Source organism: Impatiens glandulifera, chromosome 4, assembly GCF_907164915.1.
Source record: "Impatiens glandulifera chromosome 4, dImpGla2.1, whole genome shotgun sequence".
Classification (NCBI taxonomy): Eukaryota; Viridiplantae; Streptophyta; class Magnoliopsida; order Ericales; family Balsaminaceae; genus Impatiens; species Impatiens glandulifera.
This window is the reverse complement of record NC_061865.1, coordinates 17,968,930-17,985,326: the sequence shown is the minus strand read 5'-3', so window position 1 is coordinate 17,985,326 and position 16,397 is coordinate 17,968,930. Positions and strand designations below refer to the sequence as shown.

Sequence of the window (16,397 nt, the reverse complement as noted above, 5' to 3'; positions counted from 1 at the left end):
ACTGCCATTGTTTTTCAACTTTAACTTCTTGTTAAGAAAAAAAATTGTTTGATTACTACTTGTTCTCTGCCATATTTTTACTTCAAGAAAACTATATTTGTTTGATTACTTGCTGACAATCTTTTTGAAACAGTTGACACAAGCAAAAGCATTGTAAATGAGGCTGGAAAATCATACATTTGGATTTGAAAAATATTGGGAAGTGCTTAAAAATGAACCAAAATGGATGAATCTAGAAAATCTCCAAGCAAAGAAAGGTAAAAGTAAAACTTCAAAGGGGATAAAAAATGAATTGGAGTCAAGTTCGGGTGCGACGAATGTTATTGATATGGACTTAAATGATAGTTCTTCACCCGAAAATTTTGATGACGCTATTCGACCCGTGGGTAGGAAGAGAGCAAAGGCGGACCAAAGAAACGAACAAAATCAACTTCAAGAAGCTATTCGGTTTACTAATCATTTGAGCAAGATGGAAGAAGCAAAAGAGAAGGATAGAGAAGTAAAATTGATCGCTGAAGGGAAGAAATGAGAAGAAAAACAAATTGCTCGGGAAGAAAGAAAGAAAGAGCATGAACAAAAGATGGCAGTGCAAGAAGAAAGTTTAATGTTAGAAAAAAGAAAACAGGATATGCTAGAGGAGCAACACATAATGCAAAAAGTGCGTGAGAGGAAGCAAGAGGAGAAAGAGATAATGACTATGGAACTTAGTGTGTTGGATGAAGATTCAAGGACCTATTTTCAATCTCGACGTCGTGAAATTGTAGCATCTCAACTAGCAAGGGAACGAGACACTAATATTTGATGGTAACGTTTATTCGAGTTAAATAACTTAATTATGTTTGTTGATGGTAACGTTTATGCATGATTTTGTTTATTTAAGATATCATTTTATTTTGAAGGTGCAAAAGAAACGATATATATAACAAGGAACACACAATTAATAAGAAATAAAAACGAATACACCATATTCTTTAAACCTTACATTGTTCCCTCACTGTATCAGTTCCACAAATAGTCAATGAGGTCGGATTGTAGTTGTGTACGAACTTCTCTACTCCTCAAGTTGACATGACGTCCAATGAATTCTTCCAACTCTTCTTTTCTGTCACGTGCTATTGACATGGGAGGTTCGCTAATATCATAATGGTCATGGAGCGATTATTTGACACTTATAATATCTGGTCGGTCCACGAACAATTTTAAATCGTGCTTGAAGTACTCCAAATGCACGTTCAACGTCCTTTCGTGCAACTTCTTGTTTGGTTGCAAAATATTGGAGTTTTGGATTCGGCGGTAACGAAATACTCTTAACAAATGTCGCCCATTTAGGATAGATACCATCAGCTAAATAATATCCCATTGTGTAGTTGTGTCCATTTATTGAATATCGAACCGATGGAGCAACACCTTGTGTTAAGCCATGAAATACAGTCGAATGTTCAAGAACATTTATGTCGTTCAAAGACCCTGGAAGTCCAAAAAATGCATGCCATATCCACAAATCATGCGAGGACACTGCCTCTAATATTAATGTAGGTTCGTGAATATGACCTTTAAACATACCGTGCCATGTAGTTGGGCAATTTTTCCACGTCCAGTGCATGCAATCAATACTTCCCAACATTCCAGGAAACCCACGACTCTCACCTTGTGCTAGCAAACGTCTCAAATCTTCGGGTGTTGGTGACCTTAGATACTCCTCCCCAAATACTTCAACAATTGTTTTAGTAAACAATTTTAGACTCTTTAAGGCAGTGCTTGCTCCAATGCGCACATACTCATCAATTGAGTCCGCAGAATCCCCGTAAGCTAATATTCGTAGTACCGCTGTGATTTTTGTAGTGAAGATAATCCTTGTGTACCTGCAGCGTTTTGATTGCGCACAAAGTAAGGCTCGTACTTTTCAACCTCCATTTGTATGCGAAAGAACACATCACGATTCATACGAAATCGTCTTCGGAATATATCTGTTGGGTAGACTGGATTTTCAGAAAAATAATCTCTGTATAAGCACTCATGGCCTTGCTCTATATCACGTGGAATGATACGGCGTTTTATTTTACCCATGGTAGAAGAGCTTGCGGTTGATCGGGACGTATTGAGGATTCTTCTTCTAGCATATTCCATAGTTACAATTTGGTCGAGTTCATTATCGGAGGAAGTCGTTGAAGATGAATCAGACTCAGAATTCGAGTCACTAATATTTTTGAGAATACGATTATATATGGAACTCATGTTGTTGAACAAGGAGAGTAAAAGTTGAAATGCTAGATACAAGTTTAGGTTTTTTCACTCAAATTTATAGAGTTTGGAATTAAATTCAAAAAACTAGCCGTTGGAATATAATTATTATAATAATAGATTTTGGAGGGAATGAATATTTTATAATTTTGTAAGATAAAATTGTAAAATTTAGAGTAGCTGATGTATTGACCAGTTAAAATTTGAGTTGCTAAAGTAGGTTTATGTTGTTTTAATGTATTTTAGATACTCAGATTTAGAGTAGCTGATGTAGTTGCTCTAAAAAGCTAAAAACGTAAATGAATTATCTGATTACAATACTTTCAATTCTAGTGAGTTCAAAAAACGGTAAATTTTAGTTCCTGCAGATATTCTAGTTATGCTCCGTGTTTGAAATTTTTCTCCACATTCCCGCAAGGGCGCTGGAATCTGATATAATATCTTTCCATAACTCTTCAACGCTCCTGCGGGTTCTACCATATTCCCTTGCATTCCGTTCTTACTAAATGTTATAAACCACTGCTCCAAAGTCGCACTTTCTCAACATTGATCATTTTATCATGTAGCGAATATTCTGTTGATTTAGGTAGGTAGATTCATGGGTAGATTGCGAGATGTGGTTTGAATTGTATGTTTTCCGTAGGCAATCTGCTGGTGGATATATATCCAAAAGATGGTTTAATAAATGATGCAGTGAAGGTGTTTGATGAATCTCCTCTCTATGTTCTTATTTATTTTGAAAAATTATGGATGAGAGATGGAGGATAGACTAGTTGAGAAATATAGAAAAAAAAGAATAATAATGACGTGGTAATATAAAAATAAATAAAAGAAAATTCTACATAAGACATAACAAACGATGTTGGTTCCGTTAAGGAGAGAAAGTCTCATTTAGTGAAATAAATGTAAGTTCGAGTCCTATATGACTCATTTACAAGTTCGAGCCCTATATGGTTAAAATGATCCAAGTTCGAGCCCCATATGATAATTTGGCCTTAGTTTATATAAGTACTTCTATTTGTTTCTTCATTCTCAAGGCTCATTCATCTCTCCTTCATTCATCATTCATCAACTTTTAGTTCTCTTTTTTCTTAATCTCTCGTTCATTCCTTGGCTTCAAGATATCTCTCTTCAATCTCGTGTTCATTCATCGACTTCGACATCTCTCCCATGGGAAATCCACTTTTTCCTAATTCATTTCAAAAAAAGAAACGTACACCCAGTCATTATACTGAATTGATACAAAATCCTCCTCCTTTGCCTCTATTCCCAAATCCCCCTCCTTTGCCTCTATTCCCAAATCCCATCTCCAATGAGCCTATTGACGAAAATGATGCCATGGCAATTTCGGTTTTGCTTTCTCTTAAAGATTTAGTCAAGCTTCCGTTGTCGATGACACTAAGGAAGGTAGAAAAGATGGGTGGCTCGGACATTAAAATGGTGATAGAAAAAGATTTATACGCTTCTAAAGTTAGCTTATCTGGATGTCGATTTTCGTATCCAACAAAGAAAATTAAGGCCGACGAGCTCTTGACACAAGAGGAATAAATTTGTTGAATAAAAAAATTTAAAACCCCCCTACCACATGCCTGTAATCATGATAGATACAACCGGATATATTATCAGATAAAGGTATAAGACTTGGTATTTTCACTTTTATTAAATCATTTGTTAAGTTAAATAATTAGTTAGATTTTATTTAGGAAAATTAGTTAGTTCAATAACAAATTAGAAAATTAGGTAGTTCAATAACAAAATTATTTAACAAAAGTGTTTTGCTATTTTGTAGGAAGCATGTGAATTTAGCAAGTCATGGGATCATGGATCAAGATTCATCGAGAAGAGCAAGATCCATGAAAAGAAGTCCAATAAAATGATTAAGATTCATCAAAAATCTTCAAGGGTGGATCTAGATCCATAAAGAAGCCAAGAATATGTTAAAGAAGTCAAAGATTTATCAAGAGAAAGGCTAATTTCGAAATCAAGAAAGTTCAAACCCATGTCATTGGCAAGATCAAGTCAAAGTCAAGGCATGAGCCAAACCATAGAAGCATAAACATCTACCCTATAAACAACTAATCATAAAATTTTTGATTCGAATGAGTTTAATGTTAGCATAAATCTATCCAATATTCATACTATACATAACTAAATAATTCCTTCTTCTAGTCTAGCAGTATAAGATTTCGAATATTTTTAGCCTTCTTATGCATACCATTATGTACTAAAACTCGCAATGATTAGAGGCATAGTTGTCCAAAGCCCCTATTTTAATAAAGTAAAATACAATCCATAAAAAGTTGTCTCAACTAAAAAAAACTATAAAAATAATAATATATCATTTCAAATTTAAAGTAAATAAAGAGAAGACTTTTATTGATTTTCTAAACAATATTATTATGATAGGTGTACTGTAATCTAAAAAAAATATAAAAAATTGTAAGTCAAAATATTGATTATTAATACATTTTATTAATTTTTACATTACTTATTAAAAAGACAAAATATTATAGATTTGATTACTACTAAATTTAAATAATACTCGTTAATAATTTTATTACAATAATCATGTCTAATTGGATATTCTTAAAATTAAATCTTTACAAACACGTCATCAAGAACTAACCCTAAATATAATATCCTCTAACCCTTTAATAGAGATTTTCATAAAGTTGTAAAATTAAATATACTCTTCTAGCCTAGTGGAGGTGTATTTTCTTGGTCTCCCTACGGTCATGGGTTCGAGTTCGTTAAATGAAAAGTTTCGCTCGGCTAGTTAATTGGTTAAGTGTATTTGTGGGTTATATGTTTAACCTGCGGGGATTAGTCGCTGTCCAGAAAAGAAGCGGAATCTGGCGTTAAAAAAGAAAAGTGGTAAAAACAAACCCTAATTTGATTTTAAATTTGTAAGCTTTCAAATTTATAGACACTTTCACTTCTCGAATATTTCATAATTCATTTTTTGAAAAAGGTCAATGAATTAAAATCATAATAGTTAATTTCCAATTCAATTTTGTGTTTCTGATGATAATTCTCGTGTAAATTTCTTTTTCTTTCATCTGTGAAATAACTTCTTTCTCGCCGTTTGAATCAAATGTTCGGTCTGGAGAAAGATTTCTTAGCTACAGACCGTTCCAAAATTTCTTAAACCCTTTCATGTTTGAGAAATTATCTTCAAGCCCCTGTTCTGGTGCGTTTGGTTTCCAATCATGCTGTTTGCGCCCAACCTTTGTGGCTCCTTTGAAGATTAGGCAGTTTGCGCTTCATCTTTCCAATGACTGGTACGCGCCCGTCCAGTGTTGTTACTCGGGCAAGGGGCGTTCTTCAAGTCCTCCCTAATTATCCTAAGAATTTGTTGAAGCATCCGTCGACAAGAAGCAAAGCTAGGTCTGATAGACGAACTCGCAGGTCTTTTGACAATCCCAAGAAGCAGAATGCAGAAATCATGGATGAAGTCCTAAGAAATGGAGAAGATGCGCCTATTAATTATATGCAAAATACATTATCGGGTATGAGTTCTTTTCCACATGCTGATGAATTATATGAGAATAGTTCTATTGGGGATTCATATTGTAATGATATGCATGTTCATAATAGAAATGATAGGATTGAATTGATAGGAAAAGATAGTACTTTATATAGAAATGATAGTACTTTAATTCCAGAAATATTTGTTGTTATTGGAATTGCTGCACATAATGGACCGTTAGGGTCGTTGGTTGGTACCCTAGACCTGTCGGTCATTCTGTTGGGAAATTGGATTTGAAATCTAGTCTGGATGAAACTAATGAAAATCGAGTTGCTTGTGCTGAAAATTCGGTCCCAATGTTGGAGATAATCTGTCAAAAGGGCTCTAAGGTAATGTAGGAAAATGACATAAATTGTACATGTTTATCGAGTCCTATTGAAAGCTAAATGTTGGGACCTGTTTCCGCATCGGGTGAAAACATTATGCTGAGATCTCTGTCTATTTTTAATGATCCTATTAAAATTGATATTGGGGTTTCTATTGAGGTAAATATGACAGGGCTGAATAAGACTGTTGGTCGAGAATCAGTAGGTTCAAAGTATATTACAAGGTTGGGGTTAGTTTCAGAAACAGGAAAACATGACAGTTTGGGTTATTAAGGTGCAAAGAAAGATAAAAAACAGAGCTTACTGGTCCTGCTAGAGAGGATGCTAAACTGGAAAAAATGGATCATATTGAAATTGCCTCTATAGAGTTGAAGATATTATCTACTCAAAGTCCATTGGGTCCAAAGAAGGACATAATTTCATAATCTTGTTCTATAATGGGAAATATTGCAAAACTGAAAGTCTTGGGTTCCATTGATGATCAAAATGCTAAGTCTACCTGCCCTACTAAGGATCAGATGGAAAGTCTGACAACCAGACTATGTACTAGGCTAGAAAAATGTTGAACAAAAGACACTAAATGCGCCCAGGATTCTGAAACTGAGGCTAAAATTGCAGGATCTTCTAAACAACCTACACATCTAGCTGAAGCTATTAAAGGACATAGTCTAACAGAATCTGGAAACACAAAAGAAATTAGATCTGAGTTGGAGCTGGTCATAGAAATAAATTCATCTAAATCAGAAAAGCCAAATAAAATAGATCTAAAGGATGATGAACTGAACTTGATTGGTATAGTCAATGAAAGCTTGGTTGGGAATTATATTGATTCATTGATTGATGGCACCATGAATGACAATCTGTTTAAAAATCTGGGTCTGGGTATGGATCTCATAGAAGCTACAAATAAGTTGGGTCAGAATATAAGTTAGGGTATAAGAGGTGAAGAATGTATGAAACTGGAAGAATTAGCCAACGGTTTTCGCTTGGTCGGGTCTGATAAGGGGTTAGCCAATGATTTACTCTTGGCTGGGTCTGAAAAAGATAATTGAGTTGCTCACATAAGCCCTGGTGCTACTCACGTTTCTAGTCATACAATTTCTCCCTCTGTCGGTCCTAATAGATAGGATGATAACTCTACAATCAAAGTTATGAGCCACCAGTCGAATTAAAAGAACCAAAGCATGGATGTTGATTTGGAATCAGACGATAGCACCGACTATGATGAAACAATAATATGTGACCTTGAATATCATAAGTCCATGAAGAAGATGTCAGCAGCAAAGATCAAATCAAAAGTAAAGGGGCATAGTTCTTACAAAACAAGTGCTGAAATTGAAAGGATCCGTCAAGTAACAAGATCGAATAATTCTAAAACAGCTAAAAAGGGTAAGAATGGATCGAAAATCAAATAAAGGAAAAACATGAAGGCAAATAACTCAAGTTCCAAGAAGAATGCTGAAGTAAATCCCAAGGAACCCGTGATGCCCGAGGCTTACCCTAAGATATTGAACATGGGTGCGTTTTCTCCACTCGTTAATCTGAATCCTAAAATTCCAATTGATAGCATTCAAAAGAGGAAAATTGGTACACAAGAGAAGAGAACTTAAGGGGATATTCTAAAGAAGATTGAAGCAATTAAAGGTAACGGTTTTGTGGGAAATACAAGGGTTAGATGGGCCAAATAGAACAAACAAGTCAGGAAAGATAGCAACCCTGAAACAGTCATCTCCTCAGCTCCTCCTACTACTGCAATTCCTAACAAAGAAAATACTCAGGATGATAACAAGGATTTTACTGCTGGTCCAACGCGGTCAATAAGGAAAAACTAAATAGCAAATTTGGAAGGACTGAGAAACCAAATGAAGAAACTATTTTCCAAGTTAATAAACAAGAGATGACGACGCCCTAGGAAAGAAATGATCAATTGAATGCTCAGTTCAACAGTCACTATCTAAAGAATTGGAATCTCTTCAAAAAAGACCATTATTATAAAGTGATCAAGTGGACGATTGACGTCATGAAGGAAATTTTGAAATATAATAAAACAAAGGTGTATACAATCATTAGCAACCAAAAAAAAAACCTGGCAAGAAAGAAATATGTGGAATGAAAATGACATGAACAATTTAGAAAAAGGAAAATTCCAGATAGACACCTTATACCCAAAGGTAATTACACTTTATCATTCGCACCAATTTGAGCTCCCACCAGAAATTGAAGAAAAATGCATAAATGCATGGGAGTTTGTCATAGTTGGTCACTTTATGGGTAACATGAAGACACCATTTACTGAAGTTAAAAGAATGTTGATGGGTCAGTGGGAATCCTATGGTCTAGAGAGGATCACAATCAATGATCACGAATTCTACTTTCTATCCTTCAGGAATGGAATCGATATAAAGTCGATAATAAAGAGCGAATATACCTTTATCAGAGGAAAAAGATTCAAGCTGTACAAGTGGAGTGAGGAATTTAATACTAATCATAGACCGCCTGAAATTGAACAAATCTGGGTGAATCTCAAGAATGTTCCACCACACCTGTGCAGCCCAATGGGCCTGGACTATGTTTCAAGTATTATAGGAAAACTACTTATGTTTGACCCTACAATGGAAAGCTACAGCGTGCATCTGTGGCCAGAGTTAGTGTCGAATTCCATCCAAGTAGCTCTCTTCCAATCAATCTTGAACTTATAGATAGATTGGTAAATTTATTTGACATTGGAGTACAATACGAATAGAAACCAAATCGATGTATATGGTGTAGCACTTTCACACACGCTACGAATAAATGTCCAGTCAATAATAATCTAAAATCGAAGGCCAATAACAACGCTCAGGAAGGCGGTATCAATGACTATAACCAGGCTTAGGTTGAGAGAAATGTGAACAGGTCTAAACTTAACAGCAATGAACGCACTGAAAATGATAGGATGGGCAACCAAAAGCAAGAACAAATAAGGGTAAGGAAGAAGATAGGAAAAAAAATAAAGTGGGTAAGGGTACAAGCTGGCCCTGCTAATGATAATCTTATCGGTCATGTTCAGGGCACCGGTCCTAAGGATTCTGTTTTCTCAAGAATAGGTCCTGTTCAAAACGTCGGTCCTGGTCAAGTGAATAGGTCCTGATAAAGCTGGACATAGCCACACCGGTCCTAGAGCTTCTCATAATACTACTGTACCTAGCCATATTGACCATGTTAAGTTTGGTCCTAGACTTGCTGATCCTGATACTACCCAAACTACCGGAGTTGCTACTACCAATTTTGATGAAAAAGGTGCAACCATTGCTTGTCCCGAGTATATTGGTCCTGATACTAGCACAAGTCATAATATTGTGGATGATACTATTGTTGGTCCTAACTCCACTAGTCCCAATACTAATTAAAGAATTGGTCTTGATGCAACTATAGGTCTTGGTTCTAAAGTTTCTAGAATTCAAAGATTTATAGGACGGGGAATACTTGGCCCATATGAAACAAGAAAAATTGGGTATGATGGCACTCTAATAGGTCGTGAGTCCACTCTTCACAATTCCAGGAATGCAGGAACCAAAAAAATAATGTCATTAGAATTCGAAATGACCCGATCCATGGGCTTAGAGCCACCTTCCGAGATAATGAAAAGGAGAATCCTGGACAAAAAAACATTGAAAAACTAACAAGCAATAAGAAAGATTTTGAGAATGGACTAGGAAATCTTGGGTTTTGTGAAATCAAAAGATCAAGTGCAGAAGAAGACAATTTGGTCTTGAATAAGGCAGTGAGCCTTGGTTTTGAAGTAGAGCGAATTAAAATCGATAAAAAACATGAGTCCAATAGTGAAGAGGTTCAAAGTCAGAAAAGATCTACTAAAGAAGAACATGCTGAAAATTGAAGACAAAGCAAAAAGATCCTGGATCTAGAAGTCACTAACTGTATAACGGGAGAAGATGAGATCTATGTGAGGCAACCCCCACTCAATGACTATAGTATTCCATGTAATCAAGCTATAGCCATTGAGGATAACGAGGAAAGTGATGCTTACAATTCTCTGATGAAGAGGTCTAGGACAATTTAGAAAGTTAGGAACCCAACACTTATATCCATTCATTAATATAGTGACATGGAACATAAGGGGACTCAATGACCCTCTGAAATGCAAAGAAATCAGGAGGATCATTGAGAACAGAAGATCACTATTATGGGTATTCTTGAGACAAAAGTCAAAAGCCGGAACGTTGAGAAGGTTAGAAAGCTGTGTATTGATAGCAGCTGAGAAATTATTCACAAATCAAATGACAAAACAGACAAAATCTGGGTTATCTGGGATAATAAAGTTGCGAAGGTCAGAGCTCTTTTTTAAAATGATCAAGTCAAAATATAGATTACTAATGCATTTTATTAACTTTTACAGTATTTACTTAAAGAGTAATGATAGGGGAGCGAAAGATTCGTAGCGAATAAGGCAGCGAACAACGTGGAGCGCTGATTAGACTTGCTGACTCGGTATATGTTTATTTTTTTTCTTTTATCTTGGTTAATAATTTTCTCTCTCTTTCCACTACATACATTTTATCTCTCTGTATTAAATAAGACACATTCAATAAAAAAAATCAATTATTATTATTAAAAAACACTTAATAATTTAAAAAACACTTAACAATTTTTATTATTATAAATATTCTTTTTTAAATTATTGTATATGTCATTATAAACACGCATTTTAATTATTTATCTCTCTTTATTTTCTTTTATTTACATATAAGAGAACTAGATGAAGATGGGTCATAATGCACATCATTTTTGTTATCTTTCACTCCATTTTAAATTGGACCACTAGGAGACAAATTTTTAACTACTAACATGATTCAACTGAAACCACAAATTATTAATATTCAAGATAGATACAACTCAAATCACAAACAACTAATATTCAACCTAAATAAAAAAAACCACTAACAGAGAATAACTAACCTGATGTGCTATTAGTTGAATGTTGTAGAGTGAGCTTTTGTAGTTGATTGATCATTATGTAGTTGATTGAGCTTCAATAGTTGATTGAGTTTCTAATAAATCACATGCATGAAAAGAAAGAGACTTTTAAAGAGAGAAAAGAGATAAACAATAATTAAGAGTTTAAAAAAAGAGAATCAATCAGTTGATTAAAATACTTAATAATTTTATTTTTTTTATTATTAATATATTTTATTAAATTAATTGAATCAATTCTTTAGTTAATTGAATTAAAAAAAATATATTTTTTATTCTCTTATATATAAATTTTAAGTAACACAATGATTTATTATTTATTTTAATTTGAGTTATTTTTATTATTAAAATTAAATTTTAATTTTTTCAATAAATAAAAGAAAATAAACTATTGAGAGAGATAAATAATTAAAATGCGTGTTTATAGTAGCATATATAATAATTTAAAAAAGAATATTTATAATAATAAAAATTATTAAGTGTTTTTTAATAATAACAATTGATTTTTTTTATTGAATGTGTCTTATTTAATACAGAGAGGTAAAATGTAAGTAGGGGAAAGAGAGAGAAAATTATTAACGAAGATAAAAAAAAAACATATACCAAGTCAGCAAGTCTAATCAGCGCTCCACATTGTTTGCTGCCCCATTCCTCATTCGCTACGAATCCTCCCCCTATCATTACTCTTACCTAAAAAAAAAGAAAATATTATAGATTTGATTACTACTAAATTGAAATAATACTAGTTACTAATTTCATTACAATAATCATGTCTAATTGGATATTCTTAAAATTAAATCTTTACAAACATGTGGTCAAGAACTAACCCTAAATATAATATCCTCAAACCCTTTAATAGAGATTTTCATAAAGCTGTAAAAATAAATATACTCTTATAGCCTAGTGGAGGTGGATATTCTCGGTCTTCCTGCTGTCTTAGGTTCGAGTTCGTTAAATGGAAAGTTTCGCTCGGTTAGTTAATTGGTTAATTGTATTTGATTGTTATATGTTTAACCCGCGGAGATTAGTAGCTGTCCAGAAAAGAAGCGGAATCCGGCGTTAAAAAAGAAAAGTTGTAAAAACAAACCCTAATTTGATTTTAAATTCGTAAGCTTTCAAATTTCTAGACACTTTCAGTTCTCGAATATTTCATAATTCATTTTTTGAAAAAGGTCAATGAATTAAAATCATACTAGTTAATTTCAGATTTAATTTTGTGTTTCTGATTATAATTCTTCGTGTAAATTTCTTTTTCGTTCATCTGTAAAATGGCTAAAAATGGAGAAGGTGAGAAACGATAGATTGTGGAGGATAGAGTAGACAACACAAATGTTCACATCTAGCATTGGGAAGAGACCAAATGTATTGACAGGTCCAAGAATCTTCTATCCAAGCTCCCATCTACGTATCAAGTCCAAAAAGACGGTGCAACATATGTTAACATTCTCTTATTTATTAATATAATTTATTTTTTTATGAGCAAGTTTATTTATATATATATATAAATCCTAAATTCTAAACCTTAAATTCTAAACTCTAAATTCTAAACCTTAAACCTTAAACTCTATATCCTAAACTATAAACCCTTTTATATATATATTTATAAAAAAGAAGAATAGTTGATTAGATTTTTAACGATGGTAATAATGTGTGAAGTGAGAACACTGGAGACTTTTATTATATTTAATATTTTTAATTTGTTTATTTATTTAAAATCATCCTAAATAATAGAATACAAATTTTATATAAAAAATGTATTTTCATGCACGTTAGTAGTAGCATTCCCTTGTTAGTAGGAACTTCTTTATAATCACCTAAAATAATATTATATCCAATTAATAAATTTTAATTTAAGGATCAATTTAATTTGACCAAATTATACCGCCAAAATAATTTAAAATCCACCTATATTTATGGAATATTTCTTTTAGGATTAATTTTATTTTTAAATTAATAATATCCTAAATGATTAAGATATTCATTAGTTTATATAAGTACTTCTATTCGTTTCTTCATTTTCAAGTATCATTCATCTCTCCTTCATTCATCAATTTTTAGATTTCTTTTCTCTTATTCTCTCGTTTATTCATTGGCTTCGAGATATCTCTCTTCAATCTCGTGTTCATTCATCGACTTCGACATCTCTCCCATGGGAAATCTGTTGGTGTTCCTTGCCATTGCGGGCGGGTTTTAAATTCCGGGTAAACGGGTCAGGGTTTTCTTTTAGAAAACGGGTTAGAGTATAAATACATTTTTTGGGTATTTTTCTCATAACAGAGCAAATAGAGAGAGAGTGAATTACAGATCTAGGGTTTTCTGGTTTCCTTCTTCTTCTTGTTCTTTGGCTGATCCAGAGTGAGAGATTGGGAGAGCTTTTGATTGTGGAGTAGTCCAATCATTCCTAGTGTAATCACTTCTTTCATTTGAGAGCAGGGCTGTAAGTTTCTACTATTGACATTTGTTTGATTTAGTGAAACTTATCCCTCCCGTGGACGTAGGTCGATTTTGACCGAACCACGTATATTGTGTTGTCGTTTATTGCTTTGTGTTATTTCAGTTCTTGGTAATCTGTTTATCGTCATAGACGATTTGGAATCTGATTTGCTACAGGTTTTGATTTCTAAGAAGATCCATAGTTTTGCTGTTGCAAAACCCAACAGTGGTATCAGAGCAGTATTAATTGGTTATCTGTTTTAACATTGGAGCAGGGCATAGTGCTTTGCTGGTTATTTGGCGAAATTCATAGAAGAGATCAATTGGTTTCTCTGCTGGTGTTTTTGTCAGTTGTTAAGGCAGTAATAATGGGGAAATCTAGACCTGATATGGTGAGTCTAAATGGTACAAACTACAGGCAATGGAAACTGATGATCAGTGATCTGTTAGTTTCAGATGATTTGAATGAAGCAATTGAAAATGAGGGTGTTAGACCTGAGACTACAAAAGAGGCTGATTGGAAAAAGATAGATAGAAAGGCCTGCAGCTTTATTCGTTCCTGGGTTGGTGTAAATGTTGTGCACCATGTTGAGAATGAAACTACAGCGTATGGTGTGTGGAGCAAACTTGAAGCTCTCTATGCTGGGAGGTCAGCAGGGAATAAAGTAGCACTGGTACGAAGGCTGGTGAATCTGAAGTACATTGATAATAAATCAATTGCTGAGCACTTGAATGAATTTCAAAATATTTTGAATCAGCTGAGTAGTATGAAGATAAACTTTGATGATGAGGTGCAAGCACTTTTAGTCCTTGGATCTTTGCCTGCAAGTTGGGAGACACTTATTATCACTCTCAGCAACTCAGCACCAAATGGTAAAGTCAACATGGCATTTGTCACCAGTTCCTTACTTGATGAGGAGAATCGAAAGGGGGATAAACTCTCTAAGTCTGATATGTTGGTGGCTGATAGAGGAAGATCAAAAGATAATAGAAGTGGTTCGAGCAGGGGAAAGTCTAGAAGCAAGTCTAGAGCTCCAAAGAAGGATGGTGCTTGCCATTACTGTGGCAAAATGGGTCACTGGAAAAATGAGTGCTGGAAATTTAAAAATGATAAAGCTAAGGGTACAGTGAAGCCCAGAGAAAAGAAAGAACAGAGTGCAGATACATCTGCTTATGCTTCAGATGGTGAACTGACATATACTTCTAACTGTCAAGACTCCTGTCTTAGCACATCTTCAAATGAAACAGCATGGATTGTTGACACAGGTGCCTCATTCCATATTACTCCACACAAAGGTTACTTCCAGTCTTACAAAGCTGGTGATTATGGTGAGGTTCGCATGGGTAACAGTGGTGTGTCCAAGATAGTTGGTCTTGGTGATGTTAGAATCGAGACAAACATGGGTTGTTTCCTGACATTGAGAGATGTAAGACATGTTCCTGATTTAAGAATGAATTTGATTTCAGTAGGTATGCTTGATGATGGAGGCTACCATAATGTTTTCAGTGGTGGAGCATGGAAGCTAAGCAAGGGTTCATTGGTTGTTGCACGGGGTAAGAAATGTTGTTCCTTATACAAGACAAATTTGAAAATTGTCTATGATGCAGCATATTCTGTTTTGATGGAATCATCCTCTGAGTTGTGGCACAAGAGATTAGGTCACATTAGTGAAAAGGGGCTGAATGTTTTGATCAAGAGGAATGAGCTGCTGAATCTCAAGGATGTTCATCTTGAAAATTGTGAACATTGCTTGAAGGGTAAGCATAACAGAGTCTCCTTCAGTAAGTCAAAAGTGGAACTGAAGAAGAATGTCCTTGAACTGGTCCATACAGATGTTTGTGGTCCTATGAAGATTAAATCCATAGGTGGTGCTTCCTATTTTGTAACCTTCATAGACGATGCATCTAGGAAGGTTTGGGCCTATACTATAAAGTCCAAGGATGAGGTTGCAACAAGGTTTGAGGTCTTTCACAAGATGGTTGAAAGAGAGACAGGAAGAAAACTGATGAGGGTGCGGTCAGATAATGGGGGAGAGTACATAAGCTCATTTGATGATTATTGCAAAGAGCAGGGTATTCGACATGAACAGACTGTGCCCAAGACTCCATAACAAAATGGTGTGGCAGAGAGGATGAACAGAACAATGTTGGAACGGATGAGGAGTATGCTCTCCTATGCCAGGATGGCTAAGCATTTCTGGGTTGAAGCCATGAGCACTGCAGTGTATGTGATCAACCGTTCTCCCTCCAAGCCATTAAATAATAAGTGTGCAGAAAGCGTCTGGTCAGGTAAAGATGTTAATTATGACTATTTACGTGTTTTTGGTTGCAGAGCTTTTGTGCATATTCCAAAAGATGAGAGGTCTAAGCTAGATGCAAAAACCAGACAATGCATATTTTTGGGGTATGGTGATGAAAAGTGGGGATACAGGTGTTATGACCTAGTTGATAAGAAGGTTTTGAGAAGCCGAGATGTGGTATTCCTTGAAGATCATACTATTGAGAATTTTGAAGATGGTGAAAAGCTTGATGCATACATACGTGACCTTTCTGGTCTTGAGTTGTCTCATGATGTTGAGGAGACAAAGCCACATGTAGCTTCAGACTCAGATAGTGATGATGATGTTCCTCAGGGTCAAGCTGTAGGCCATGGAAATGATACTAATACTGAAACTGATCTTGGTGATAATGTTGAGGTTGATTTTGAAATTCAACAAGAAGATGGAAATCAACAGAATCAACAAACAGAGGTACTTCAGAGGTCTACTAGGGAGAAAAGATCAAGTTCTAAGTATCCTGCTACAGAGTATGTTATTCTAACAGATTGTGGGGAGCCTATATGCTATAAGGAGGCTCTTGAGGATGCTCATAAGAAAGAATGGTTAGCTGCCATGGAT

The 16,397-nt window shown here is 34.7% G+C and overlaps 1 protein-coding gene across 1 annotated transcript; it reads right to left on the bottom strand.

The window, feature by feature from the left end:
* Positions 1-1,147: 1,147 nt before the first annotated feature.
* LOC124934845 lies at positions 1,148-2,067 on the bottom strand. The gene is made up of 3 exons (XM_047475343.1): positions 1,863-2,067; positions 1,564-1,809; positions 1,148-1,467 (listed from the first exon to the last, which is right to left on the bottom strand). The coding sequence occupies exons 1-3, from the start codon at positions 2,065-2,067 to the stop codon at positions 1,148-1,150; spliced, it is 771 nt and encodes a 256-aa protein (XP_047331299.1).
* Between the last annotated feature and the right edge of the window lie 14,330 nt (positions 2,068-16,397).